Source organism: Lytechinus pictus, chromosome 5 (assembly GCF_037042905.1).
Source record: "Lytechinus pictus isolate F3 Inbred chromosome 5, Lp3.0, whole genome shotgun sequence".
Classification (NCBI taxonomy): Eukaryota; Metazoa; Echinodermata; class Echinoidea; order Temnopleuroida; family Toxopneustidae; genus Lytechinus; species Lytechinus pictus.
In genome coordinates, this window is record NC_087249.1 from 28067169 (window position 1) to 28079437 (window position 12269).

The window sequence follows — 12269 nt, forward strand, 5'->3', positions numbered from 1 at the left end:
GCTCTCATGTGCTCTGGCATCTCTCTCGCAACTTCAAAAACAATTGCAAAGTCCGATATCGCCGTAACTGCAAGAAAGAACAAAATTCTGATTTGGTTTTTTATTGGAATTTAGAAGATACCTTCATAAATTAGCGAGAAAATAAAGTTTGCAAATTCGGAAATGATCACGGATTTCTTCATTTTTACTTTTTAGTGCATTTTCGGGGACCCCGCTTCCTAAATCTGAACTAATCCGTCGCGTGCTTTGGAAATATGGCGCAGATAAATCGATATTAATGGCGTAATTTGTATTTCAGCAGGGTTTTTTGGTGAGTGATAGCGCCTGTACTTCGATGTGTGTTACGGTGATTGACTGTGCTTGAAGTTGTGACTCTGTTGGGTGAATGCATGTGTGCTTGGATGATGTGATTGACTGTGCTGGCACGACATGTGAATTTGTGAAATGAATTGAATTTTCTGGCGAGTTTTCTAACGTCAGCAGGCAATGCATTGAATATTTAAAAAACAATTTCAAGTGGGTTATTCATTATCAAGATTGAAAATCATTAATGGGATTCCAGTAAGTGCCAATTCTGTTCAAATTTGATAAACTTCATTCTTCCTTGAGCTATTCAATTTGATGGACAATTGTTGTTGTTCGTTGTGGGTCGTTTCCACACCCAAATGATCTCCTAGTCGGTATACTCTCAGTGTGTTTGTCACAAGGTTGATGAGCTGCTAGGTACTATTTGCTTAGATACTGGTGCTAGAAGTTGGCATTGGTGCTTTTGATGAAGCGAGCCAAAGAAGATGCTATTATACAGTGCGTCCCAGAAAAAATGAAACCAAGATTAAGCGATGATTTATCATAATTACAAAAACAATAGACAAATGACCTACCAATGTAAAGCTTAGAATCTCCTCTTTCATCTGATATTACTTAGATTATTCCCCATTCACACATGAGTGAGCAAAAACAATTTGAAGAAAGGATACCAAAAACTCATTTGGCGGGGGTATCTGAATTTCAAAAAGAAAATCACATGCCTAAAAAGTTCAATATCTGCTCTTTTATTTGATACCTTAATCACAAAAAATTGTCAAGAAGTAAAAAAGTTATGTTCCCTCGAAACAATGCTTGTATTTCCATAATTTCATTAAATAAACGTGTTTTCACCGGTTTCCCACAGAAGCTATCGCATGGTTAACAAAAGCCTTCATGCATGGCTGATCGTCAACAAAACGGAGTGTCAAGTGAGTTTGAACGCTAGCCTGCTGAACCTCTTAATTTTATGAAATTATTGAAATTCAAGCCTTATTTCAAACAACCAGAACTTTGTTATTTCTTGACCATTTTCTGTAATTGCGATATCAAATTAAAGAGCAGATATTGAACTTTTTAAAAATGTGGTTTTCTTTTTGAAACCCAAATACAGCCCGCCGAATGACTTTTTGGTATCGCCTCTTCAAATTGTTTTTGCTCACTCATGCGTGAATGAGAAATAATCTAAGTAATTTCAGATGAAAGAGGAGATTCTAAGCTTTACAATGGTAGGTCATTTGTCTATTTTATTTGTGATTAAGTTATGATAAATCATCGATAAATCTCGGTTTCGTTTTTTGTGGGACGCACTGTAGATTGCATTTGGGGTGACAATTTGGGGTTAGTCCCAAGGAGGGAAAAGAGGGATATATCTCGAAGATAGGAGGGGGTGCTTGTCCTTTGATATCCAACGTCAATGGATTGCATCATCTCCTCTCTATGCGACTTGTGGAGTGGGCAGTGAAGAAGGACATGTTCAATTGTCTGCCTGTCATGTTCACAGTCGCATGTGGGTGTAGGGCATACACGAGGGAGTACTCTGTGTATATGGTCTCTGAGCTTAGTCTGTCCAGTTAGCATCCTCATAATCTTGACCTCTGTTGACCTATCATATTTACTAGAGGCTTTCTTTCTAGTGACATTTGGCTGAAGCTGATAGGTCCATCTACCCTGGTAGTTATATTCCATCGCCTTAGCCAGAGTCTTACAGTGTTCTTCTTGATGTTCTTGGTGATACTTGCATATGAAGTGGATGAAGAGGGAGGTGGAGCATTGTGTGCATGGTAAGCAGCCTCCGTTGCCAGTCTGTCTGCAATTACATTTCCATTAATTTCAGCATGACCTGCAATCCAAGTTATAGTTACAGAACTTCCTCTATTGTGTAGAATGGAAATGTTCTTGCTAGTATTTGAGACGATTTCAGGAAGTGAGGAGGGGTGTAGTGTGCTAGTCATGGCTTGGAGAGCACTTTGACAGTCAGTCAGGATGTGGACTGTTTGTGTTTGGCCATGAAGGATTGGTCTCCGTGATGTGACCTGCTCAACAGCAATGTCAATGGCTGCCATTTCTCCATGAAAACTAGTGGAGTTACTCGATATTGGAACACTGAGGAGAGTAGGGTTGCTGCTGAGTCCTGTCCAGTATATGACAACACCTGCACCACAAGGGCCGGGATTGTTCAGAGCAGAGCCATCAGTAAAGGTGACAGTGTCAGAGCAGATGTCCAGGAGAAAGTCAGTAGCAAGTTTATGAGCTTTATCCTTTTGCTCACTAGTTCTGCTGGCACTATTTCCTAATGATTCCCAGCCTATGCAGACTTCCATCATTCTGTGAAGGATGCTCACCACTGACTCTGTGGGTGGAGATCCTGGGCTATCCATGTCCAAGTTGATGTTGAAGTCTTTTAGAGCTCTAATCATTAAACATAGAGGTGAGAGTCTTGGTCCGAGCATGAAGTCAGGGTCAGACAGGAAACTTTGTACCATCATCTTGAAACTGTCATTATTCTCTTTACAAAGAATGTAGTAGCAGAGAGTTCTGGCCAAGATTTCTCGAAGTCTGATGTCAAGTGGCACAGTGTGGGAAACAACTTCAACAGCATCTGATGAGCAGTGCATGATGGTACCTGTGGCCATACGTAGAGCAAGATTCTGAACCCTTTCAAGGGCAGCAATCGATCTGACAGTGCACCACACTGGGTATGCAAACTCTAAGTGTGGGCGTACACATGATGAGTACAGGAGGAGCATTAGTTCCATATTGGTGCCAGCTGTATGCGATGTGAGGAAAGAGATCTTGCACAAGGCTTTCATAGCTCTGGAAGCTGCCTTTTCAACATGACCTCTGAAGCTGAGTTTCTCATCTAGGAAGACTCCCAGAAGTCTACATTGCTCTACTTGACTTAGGCAACGGTGATTCATCCTGACTGTTACATTCTGGTGACCGTTTTTTGAGAAACACATGATGTTGGTCTTAGATGTGTTGACAGAGAATCGCCAGGTGTGGCACCACAGATCTAGCCTTTGTAGCTTGGCCTCTAAACTAGCAACTGCAGTGTGTAGATCATTGTCAGTTTCCCATAAGGTGATGTCATCAGCATATTTCATGTGAGGACCTAGGTGAGGAGATACGTCACTAACGGCAATGATGAACAGAATCGGACCAATAACTGATCCTTGCGGTACGCCTATCTTGGTCTCTTGCCAGTCTGAAGTGACAGAATTGACGAGGCATCTACAAAAACGATCAGTGAAGAAGCTAGAAATGTAAAGCAGCAATCTTCCACTGATGCCAGCTTTGGCAAGTTTGTAGAGTACAGCTTCCCGCCACACATTGTCGAAAGCACCCTCTAGGTCAATGAAAGCAGCGACTGTGCTTTTGTTCTGTTTGAATCCCTTCAGGATGGGGACAGTCATACTAAGGAGAGCTTGAGTGATACCACGCCCCTTTAAATACGCAAACTGTTCGGGTTCGAAAAATCCTTGATCATGTAAGGCTGCAAGTAACCTTCTGGAGATGACTCTTTCGTACAGTTTGCCGACAACGGATGTGAGTCCGAGAGGACGGTATGATTTTTCAGTGTGATAGGACTGTTTACCAGGCTTTGGAATGAAGGTGTTATTTTCTAGCTTCCAAAGTTTTGGTATCTTGCCCTTCTTGTAAAAATTTGTTAGTAAATAGATCTAACACTAACAAATATTGAAATAATAAACATTATGTGAACAATTAACAATTAATTCAATAATCATTTAACATTTGATATCAATCAAAAAATGAATGAAAATTTAAGAGTATTAAACATGTAAACGAATATACAAGCAGCTGGAAACTGCATTGCGAAACCATGCCCAGAGCTAAAAAAGAGATTGGCTCTGGAAAACTGAACATGGCTCCATGGTAATAAAAATGACCCCCCCAATGCATTTTTTACCCTTACATATATATTAATATAGAATAATGTTTAAATCATTCACTTGACATGAACATTTTGTTTTACAACAATACAGTACCGGTATACATCAGTAATACATCAATAGATTTTTATCGCATAATACATTTTCCATAAATTTCCAATCAATTGTATATATATATTTCTACTAATTTATTATTAATATTGAGCATGCATCGATCACATAATTCGAGCTTGACATGGCCTGACAATCATTTGAATAAAAAATAGCAAAAAAATAGTAAATAGTAAGGACCTCCCTCATCACTCATCACTGATGTCAAAAAACGGGCCGAGAAAATGCCTCCTTGTTTTAAAAAAAATAGTAAGATAGCAAATAGTAAGGACCTCCCTCATAACTGCTCTCAAAAAACCCGGACGATCAACTACTATCTTTTTTTACTTGGCCTTATTCGCTGCCGATTTAAAAACATCACATGCGCATGCGTGAGGGTTGCAGGTATTAACTGTATCAGTTAAACTTAAAGAGGTGGAAAAAAGCACTTGTTCACTGCAACCATCCTACCTGTGGGGAATCTACAGGTAGGAGTATGGTATGCCAATGGCTGTACAGAGCACACACTTTAAAAAATCATTAAAATATCACTTTTGTGACCAAAATTACTTATTTCCATACAGTTGCAATGTATTTTCATTAGTAAATTGGGAATAATTTTTGTATTCACCAGAGCGCTCAAAAACCTGAATTTGGGGCATATTGTTGTGTACGCCCTCCATTGGTGGAAAGTAATATGGCAAGAAAATTTTTATTTTTCAATCTCTATTTTAAATTAAGAAAAAAATGATTTAAAGAATCAAATTTACTTAAGAGCCAAGTTATATGATGAATAGCTGTAATGGAAACTAACAGTGTAAAAAAATAAGCATTTGTCCCAAAGAAGAAGTGAAAATAAGCCAAACATTGCCAACCTTATTTGGCCACACATGAAGATGTAACTGATATAACCTTGTTCATTGAATGAGTGGAAAAAAGGGCTTCATATCTTTTGCCAAGTTTCATAGAATTCTTTAAATCCATTTAACAAGTGGTTACTTTTGCTAGTTATCTCTCATTGCAATTGCATTGAGTTGTGCCTGTGATTTTTATGCGCATGCAAATGCACCCATTGGCATGATTGGTGAAGCCAAATCAGACCCACTTATCCAATGTACAGGGATATGAATTTATGATTGTCCTTGTCCTCAGTAACCCCTGTGTAGTGAAATAAGTTTGGCAATCCATGTTTGGTTTATTTTCTCATGTTCATGGGGATAGATGCTTAATTTTTTTTACACTATCAGTTTTTATTCATCATATCACAGGCTCTAAAGTAAATTGAATTCTTTAATTATTTTTTTTTCTGATTTAAAAAGAGAGTTTGTGCAGAGTGCTAGTGGTTAGACCAAAACTTTTTTAAGAATCTCAAGAATAATTTTCAGATTGTTCCAATGAAAATTCAGACCTTGCACAATGTCAATGGGCAGATCACTCATCCAGACAATCGGAAAACCTTATGGTTTCATTTGCCTGCCTGGCAATCAGCAATGATTTGAAAGAGGTCAAAATTTTAGCTCGCTTGCAACTCTTATGAATCTTTTCCTTATAGTATTATGCATGATGTTCTGACCTCTAAAACTAGTTTGCTCATTGCATCACAAATGACCTGCATGGCTGCATACATGAACATACATGTAGGCCTATACTTTCTTTGTTTAAGGTAAATTTGTGACCCTCTGTGAAAAAAAATATTGAGAAAACCCAGGGGCAAGCCTGTAGCTGCCTGGGTCGGGTATCACTTAGTATACCATCTTTGATTCGTCCTTTTTATTTTATTTTATCTGCCACCATCATGTATACCTGTATATAATTAACAATATAAATTATCATTTCCACAAGTTGAATTCCACAAGGATTCATTTGTTAAATATTTTCCTTCCAGGACGGAAATTTCCAAAACGCCCTAGTCAAGAGTTATTGGTGGAATCTAGGTTTGATGGAGAACTTTTGGCCACAGATCCAGTCCAACACGGCGAGACTCCAGAGTTTCACACTGAGCTTGCCTGGGAGCTAAGCAAGAAGACACTTCATCAGCATCGCTTGCAGCGGACTCCCATTAAGCTCCAATGCTACTCAGTCAACGTACAGACCAAGACTAGGGAGAACATTGGATATGTTATCCTTGATCTAAGATCTGCCTTGGTCAAGGAGGCTACCCCTGCTAAACTTCCAGTGGTAAGAATACCGTTAGAATTGTAGATACTATTTGGTCTTTTCATTCCAGTGCACATACTGTAGTTACTCCAAATGATCCAAAGAATCTTTAAAAAAACCTATAGAAATTGACCTTGTTAATCTTATTCTATTTTTTCTTGATCATTCAAGTACAAGCAGAAATAGCTTGTTTTTTATTTTGCCATTTTTTGCAATGGTAATGGTAACTTGATAAAATCACAGGGTATAGCCTATAGCGTTCCATTTTGGATGCTATCAATCATAACTAGGATGTTTTCAATACCTTATTGAAGTGGATCCTAGAATTGACATAGCAGTGATAAAATAAAACAAATGTTCATGTTTTCGCAATCAGTTTTATTTTTACTTTGCTGCATCGCTTGCAATTGTTATTGTAAATAAACTTATAGAACTCTCTTTTTATCAACATACATTTGGTATGTTTACTGGATTAAAAGCCATAAATTGTATTTATGATATAATGCATTAATTACTGATAGAATAAAGATTAACTTAACCCTATTCAGGCCCGGGGGGGGGGGGGGCTCGGAGGCCCCCCTCAATGACTCGCGCTATATTTTTGGTGCGCGAAATTTTCTGACCGCGCCGCTCTCTGACTTTTTACTTTCAAGTCTTGCGCATCTTTTGAGACCAAATTTGCGACGCCCGGGTACATGGTTCCCAAATTACGCAACATTTCGTAAGTGCATGTCAGACCAAGAATTGTTCAAAAACGTGATTTTGTGTACAAAGTCGATGCAAATTGTGTTTTCAACCAAAAATTATAAATGTATGATTATTTTTAGTTTTGCTGGTCTAAATGGATTTATTTTATACTGTTTATAATCTCAAAAGTGTTCCCCAACAAAGTTCATTGAAAAAACAATGAAAAACAAAAGGTAATAAAAACAGAGAAATACATAAGAAATTGCAAAAAAAAAGGAATTTATAAGAAATTGATCTGTTATTGTAATTTTTTTCACGTTCATTTGCTAACACAACGAATAGTTACTACACCGAAAATTAGAACATTTAGAGCTTTATTTAGGGAGTTAAAGGAAAAAGTATGATTTTGCATACTAACTAATTATGCATGAATTAGCATTATCAATTAGTAGAATTAGAACATTTAGAGCTTTATTTAGGGAGTTAAAGGAAAAAGTATGATTTTGCATACTAACTAATTATGCATGAATTAGCATTATCAATTAGTAGAAATTTGTATCAAACAAATTAATATACAATGTTGTAGATTATATCCTAGGCAACCTACGTGCCAATTTTCAGCGCGATCAACCCTGTATATTGTGCGTGATTGTTCATCCTTGTGTTAACCCACTTATTCATCTTGGTTTTAGGCTAGCAAGTGGTATAATTTACTGAACTCCAAATATCACAAACACAAGCCTGAGATACAGCTTGGGATATCCCTTGAAGTAGATACTCCTATCAAAGATGAGAGCTTCAAGGCCAGAGCAGCTCCTCCAAGGAAGGGCCAAGGTAAGAATATTAGTCATTCAAACAGGCAGCTTGGGCATGTTTCATCAAACTCTTATAAGTTAAGAGGAGAATGTAACCTTGTAAATAGTAAAATGATCTGTATGAAGGAGGAAAATATGACAATCAAAATTGTGTTCAAACGTTTTAATGAAACTTGTAGATAAAAATAAAGTTATGGCTGTTTAAAAAAAAAGAAATTTTATGACAATGTCACACTCAGTTTCTTGATTAGGTGGGTAAATTGTGACAAGCTTGTCACAATTTTGTAGGACAAACTCTTCACCAGTTATGTTTATTTGAATCAGAAAATCAATTTGTACTAAAACAAACAAATGGAGATGTTGTCCCTACCCTACATCACCATGGCATTACCTCATGCAACCAATTTAAAAACCCTATACATCTCAGTATGGACATTTAAACATTTCAAACTCGACAGAATTCATAGATTTCTAATAATTTTTCTGATTTTTGTTCAAACTTCCACCAGTATGCTACTTTGAAGTTTATTTTATTTTTTAAACAACATTTTATTTGAACTGGATGAATTCATATTTATCATCTTGTAAAATCAAATAAAAAAATATAAAATTATACATGTTTCAGAAACTACAACTTATGAAGGTTTCATGAAACAGACCTCTTGAATGTTCTCTGCAGTGTCTGCACATTAAGCATGTACTCATAGAAAATCTTTGAGGTGAGAAAGAAAGAAAGAAAGGAAGGAAGAAAGAAAGAAAGAAAGAAAAAGAAGAAGAAGAGGTTACTTTCTTGAAAAAGACATTAAAAAAATGCATAATAGATGTATGATGTACATTATTATAGATGTATGATGTATAATTGGTGCAAGATTTTGTCTTCATGAGAAAATAAAAAAAAATTCCTAAAATTCTTTGTTTATACTGTACGTGAAGGCGTTTTGAACAGTACATTTCTTTCATTATTCTGTTTTTGAGAGAAAACATAATGAAAAAGGCTCAAAGAATGAATGGTTTACTTTTGTTGAAAGATGTTCCTAATAAATGATCAATAATTCAGAAAGCTATTGATTCATAACATTGAATTCTATTAAAATTCAACCAAGATTATTTCCATTTAGTCAGGATTCATTTCCCTTCATTTACCTTTCCATTATAGCCCCTCCAGTTCAGCCATCATCAGAAATAGACCCCTCAACTGTGACAGCAATACTCAACAACGAGGAAGGGTTCTATAGGATAGGGCCAGAAGAGTCTTGCACTGATAACTTTGTTCTCTCTGTGACCATTGCCTTTGCTGCAAATCTCTCACAGGTAAGGAAGATCTGTCAACCTCACCTTCAAATACAGTCAATAGTATACAAATAATGCACGTAAGCGCGTGTATGCAGGGCCAAATAATGAACGATGTGTGAGAAGAGTCAATGGATATACCGCACTGAGGTCCGCAGGACTGAGTGCCGTATATCCATTTGGCGAGTCGAGCACAGACTTCATTATTTTAGGTCCTCTGTGCACCAGAATGCGTGCATTGTTTATTTTATACAACCCCCTCCTCCCCCATTTTACTGAGTTGCCCCGATTGCGATATTTGATCTAAATTCTAGATAATTCCAGACCTCGCACTATCATGCACTCTGATGTCAGAGTGCAGGATAGTACTTTTGGTATAACGTCAGAGTGCAGGATAGTGCATTTTGGATGCAATAGTGCAATTCGCTGAATATCATGCGATCCGATTTGGACCAATCAGATTACAGAACATTCTTGGGAGTTGTATAATAGCCACTTATCTATGGTGACCACTGAAACCAATGTCCATTGAAGTATGTATAAGGAACCTGTTTAAAGTAGCCATCTGTCTATAATAGTATCAAGGCCATATTTTGTATTAAAGGGATGGTCCGGGCTGAAAGTATTTATAGCTTAACAAATAAAGTAGAATTCACTGAGCAAAATGCCGAAAATTTCATCAAAATCAGATAACAAATAAGAAAGTTATAGAATTTTAAAGTTTAGCAATATTTTGTGAAAACAGTCGTCGTGAATATTCATTAGGTGGGCTGATGATGTCACATCCCCACTTGTTCTTTTGTATTTTATTATATGAAATTAGGTTTATTCAAATTTTTTCCTCCAAGAACTAGAAAAATTGGATTGACAACTGATTTAGTGCATTATATATTCATTGCTGCAACTTATTTCATTTTACAGGAGACATATTATTCACACAAGTATGAAATAATGAAAAAATTATGATTTTATGTAATAACATAAGAAAACGGAAAGTGGAGATGTGACATCATCAGCCCACCTAATGAATATTCATGACGACTGTTTTTCACAAAATATTGCTAAACTTTAAGCTTCAAGAACTTAATTATTTGTTATCCGATTTTGATGAAATTTTCGGCATTTTGCTCAGTGAATTCTACTCTATGTATTAAGATATAAATATTTTCAGCCCGGACCATCCCTTTAAGGTCTCACTATAATAGGTAAACATTATTAGGTACCTGAACAATTCAAGTTGTTTCTATGCCTTTGTCGCATGCAGGCTTTCTGCATGCGGGGTTCCACAGTGGGCCCACAGATCCCCCATTGTTTTGATTGGTTAAATTGATGGTATTGAAGGAAAATTAAGCGAGATCCCTGCTGATAGTCACAACTGAACATAGTTCAAAATTTTTGTTAAAGTACCCAATGTTTCTTATAGTTTTTACTTCCATCATCATATTTTCAAAGGATATATTTATGTGACATATTTTTGCTGATGTTGATGCTATTCTGCATTATTTACGTGCAATATGTGTTCTTGTAAATCCTATACAGTTAGTCACTCCAGACATCCCTCTGGCTGCCAGACATGAAGGTTTCTTCTTCTCCTATTCCCTCCTTGGTAATCATGTGACCAACGACAGCTTCCATGACCTTACAAACCCAACATTTCCAGCTGAGAGAGCTTCAGTCAGGCTGAGAAGCAGTGTGGATCTACTCAGAATCTATTTTCAACGTGAACCTCTTTTTCAGGTTTGAATTAATTGAACTGGATTTTGTTGATACATCTCCATCAAAAACATATATGCAAAGATTATATCTTACCAAGTCTACACTACCCCATGATAATGTATGGCCATCATGATATTAATGAGTCTTATATTTGAATGCTGTTTAAATCTAATGACTATTCTAATTTGAGCAAGTCCCATTTTGTTTCATTTGAATGATTGATGGATGTGCCCTTAGGTTATTGAATAGAAGGCAGAAATTTATTCGAGAGTGATTTTGCAAGCAAAGGGTGGATTGGGAAATTGACATGTTCAAAGATTGCAGAAGATGCTGAGGCAGTTGACAAAAGTTGAAGCTTTAAAAAATTACATCTATGATATGATATTTCTTGGATTTAGGGATTTGCACAGATTAAAAATATACAATAATCGAGAAGCTCTTATTTTTCATAAATAGTAAAGTATAGAATAGTATTCAGCAAATTTTACTTTTGTCAAGAATAAAACTCATTAAAATTTGCCAAAAGTCAGAGCTGCATGTTTGCTGCAGGGTACCTGCAAGCAGCCGTCATTACCATTTCTCACATTTTATCATCAACAAAACAATAGGGAATACGGAAAAGCCGATACGAAGAGCATTATTCCTGCTAACAGATATCCCACAGACTTTGACAAAATCCTTTTCTATTGTAGATTCACCTGTCCTGTGGCGATGCAAAGATAGGTTCTGCTGATGTTCGTCTGAGCACACTTCTTCAACCTGGTAGTGATGCTATCAACAGGCAACCTCTAATCATTGAAGGTGCCTTTCAGATTCTGAGCACTGCCCAAAGACAGCAGAAAGAACCTCCTGTAGCCAGCAGCTCTTCACCGTGTGTAGGAGCCTCAGTGGCTTTGAGAAGAGAGGAGATTCCCTTGCAGACACAAGATGAGGTATGTGTCTTTGAGTGCAACTTCATTTAAATATTTTTCATTAATATGTACAAGAATTTTGTTTTAGCTGATAAGTTAATCTGTTGTCACACGATGGAGCAAACTTGAATTGCGATGTTTCATCTGCTACCTGCTAGTCTTTTGTTACGCAGTGTGGACAATCGCCGCTGCAAGTGTAAGCTGCTTTCCAAGTTTTGTTGTTTTTCGGAGATAATAGGTTGATGACATCGGCTTATCTTTTAGGTTCATTATTTATGGCAGGAAAGGTTATTTTTCTCTTTTGCAGATTTTTTTACAAGCATAATCTTGTTGCATTGATATTTAAATGTTTATCTGTAAATCTTAAGTCACACTTACTCTTTTTG

General features: G+C 36.8%; 1 protein-coding gene across 1 annotated transcript in view; it reads left to right on the forward strand.

Moving 5' to 3' along the window:
- Positions 1–12269, forward strand: part of LOC129262174 (centrosomal protein of 120 kDa-like) — a 28780-nt gene that overhangs the window by 525 nt on the left and 15986 nt on the right. Inside the window, exons 2-6 of the mRNA XM_064100160.1 lie at positions 6193–6485; positions 7844–7985; positions 9123–9277; positions 10796–10993; positions 11665–11904. Of these exons, the coding sequence (XP_063956230.1) occupies positions 6193–6485; positions 7844–7985; positions 9123–9277; positions 10796–10993; positions 11665–11904 (1028 nt within the window). The remainder of the gene's footprint in view (positions 1–6192; positions 6486–7843; positions 7986–9122; positions 9278–10795; positions 10994–11664; positions 11905–12269) is intronic.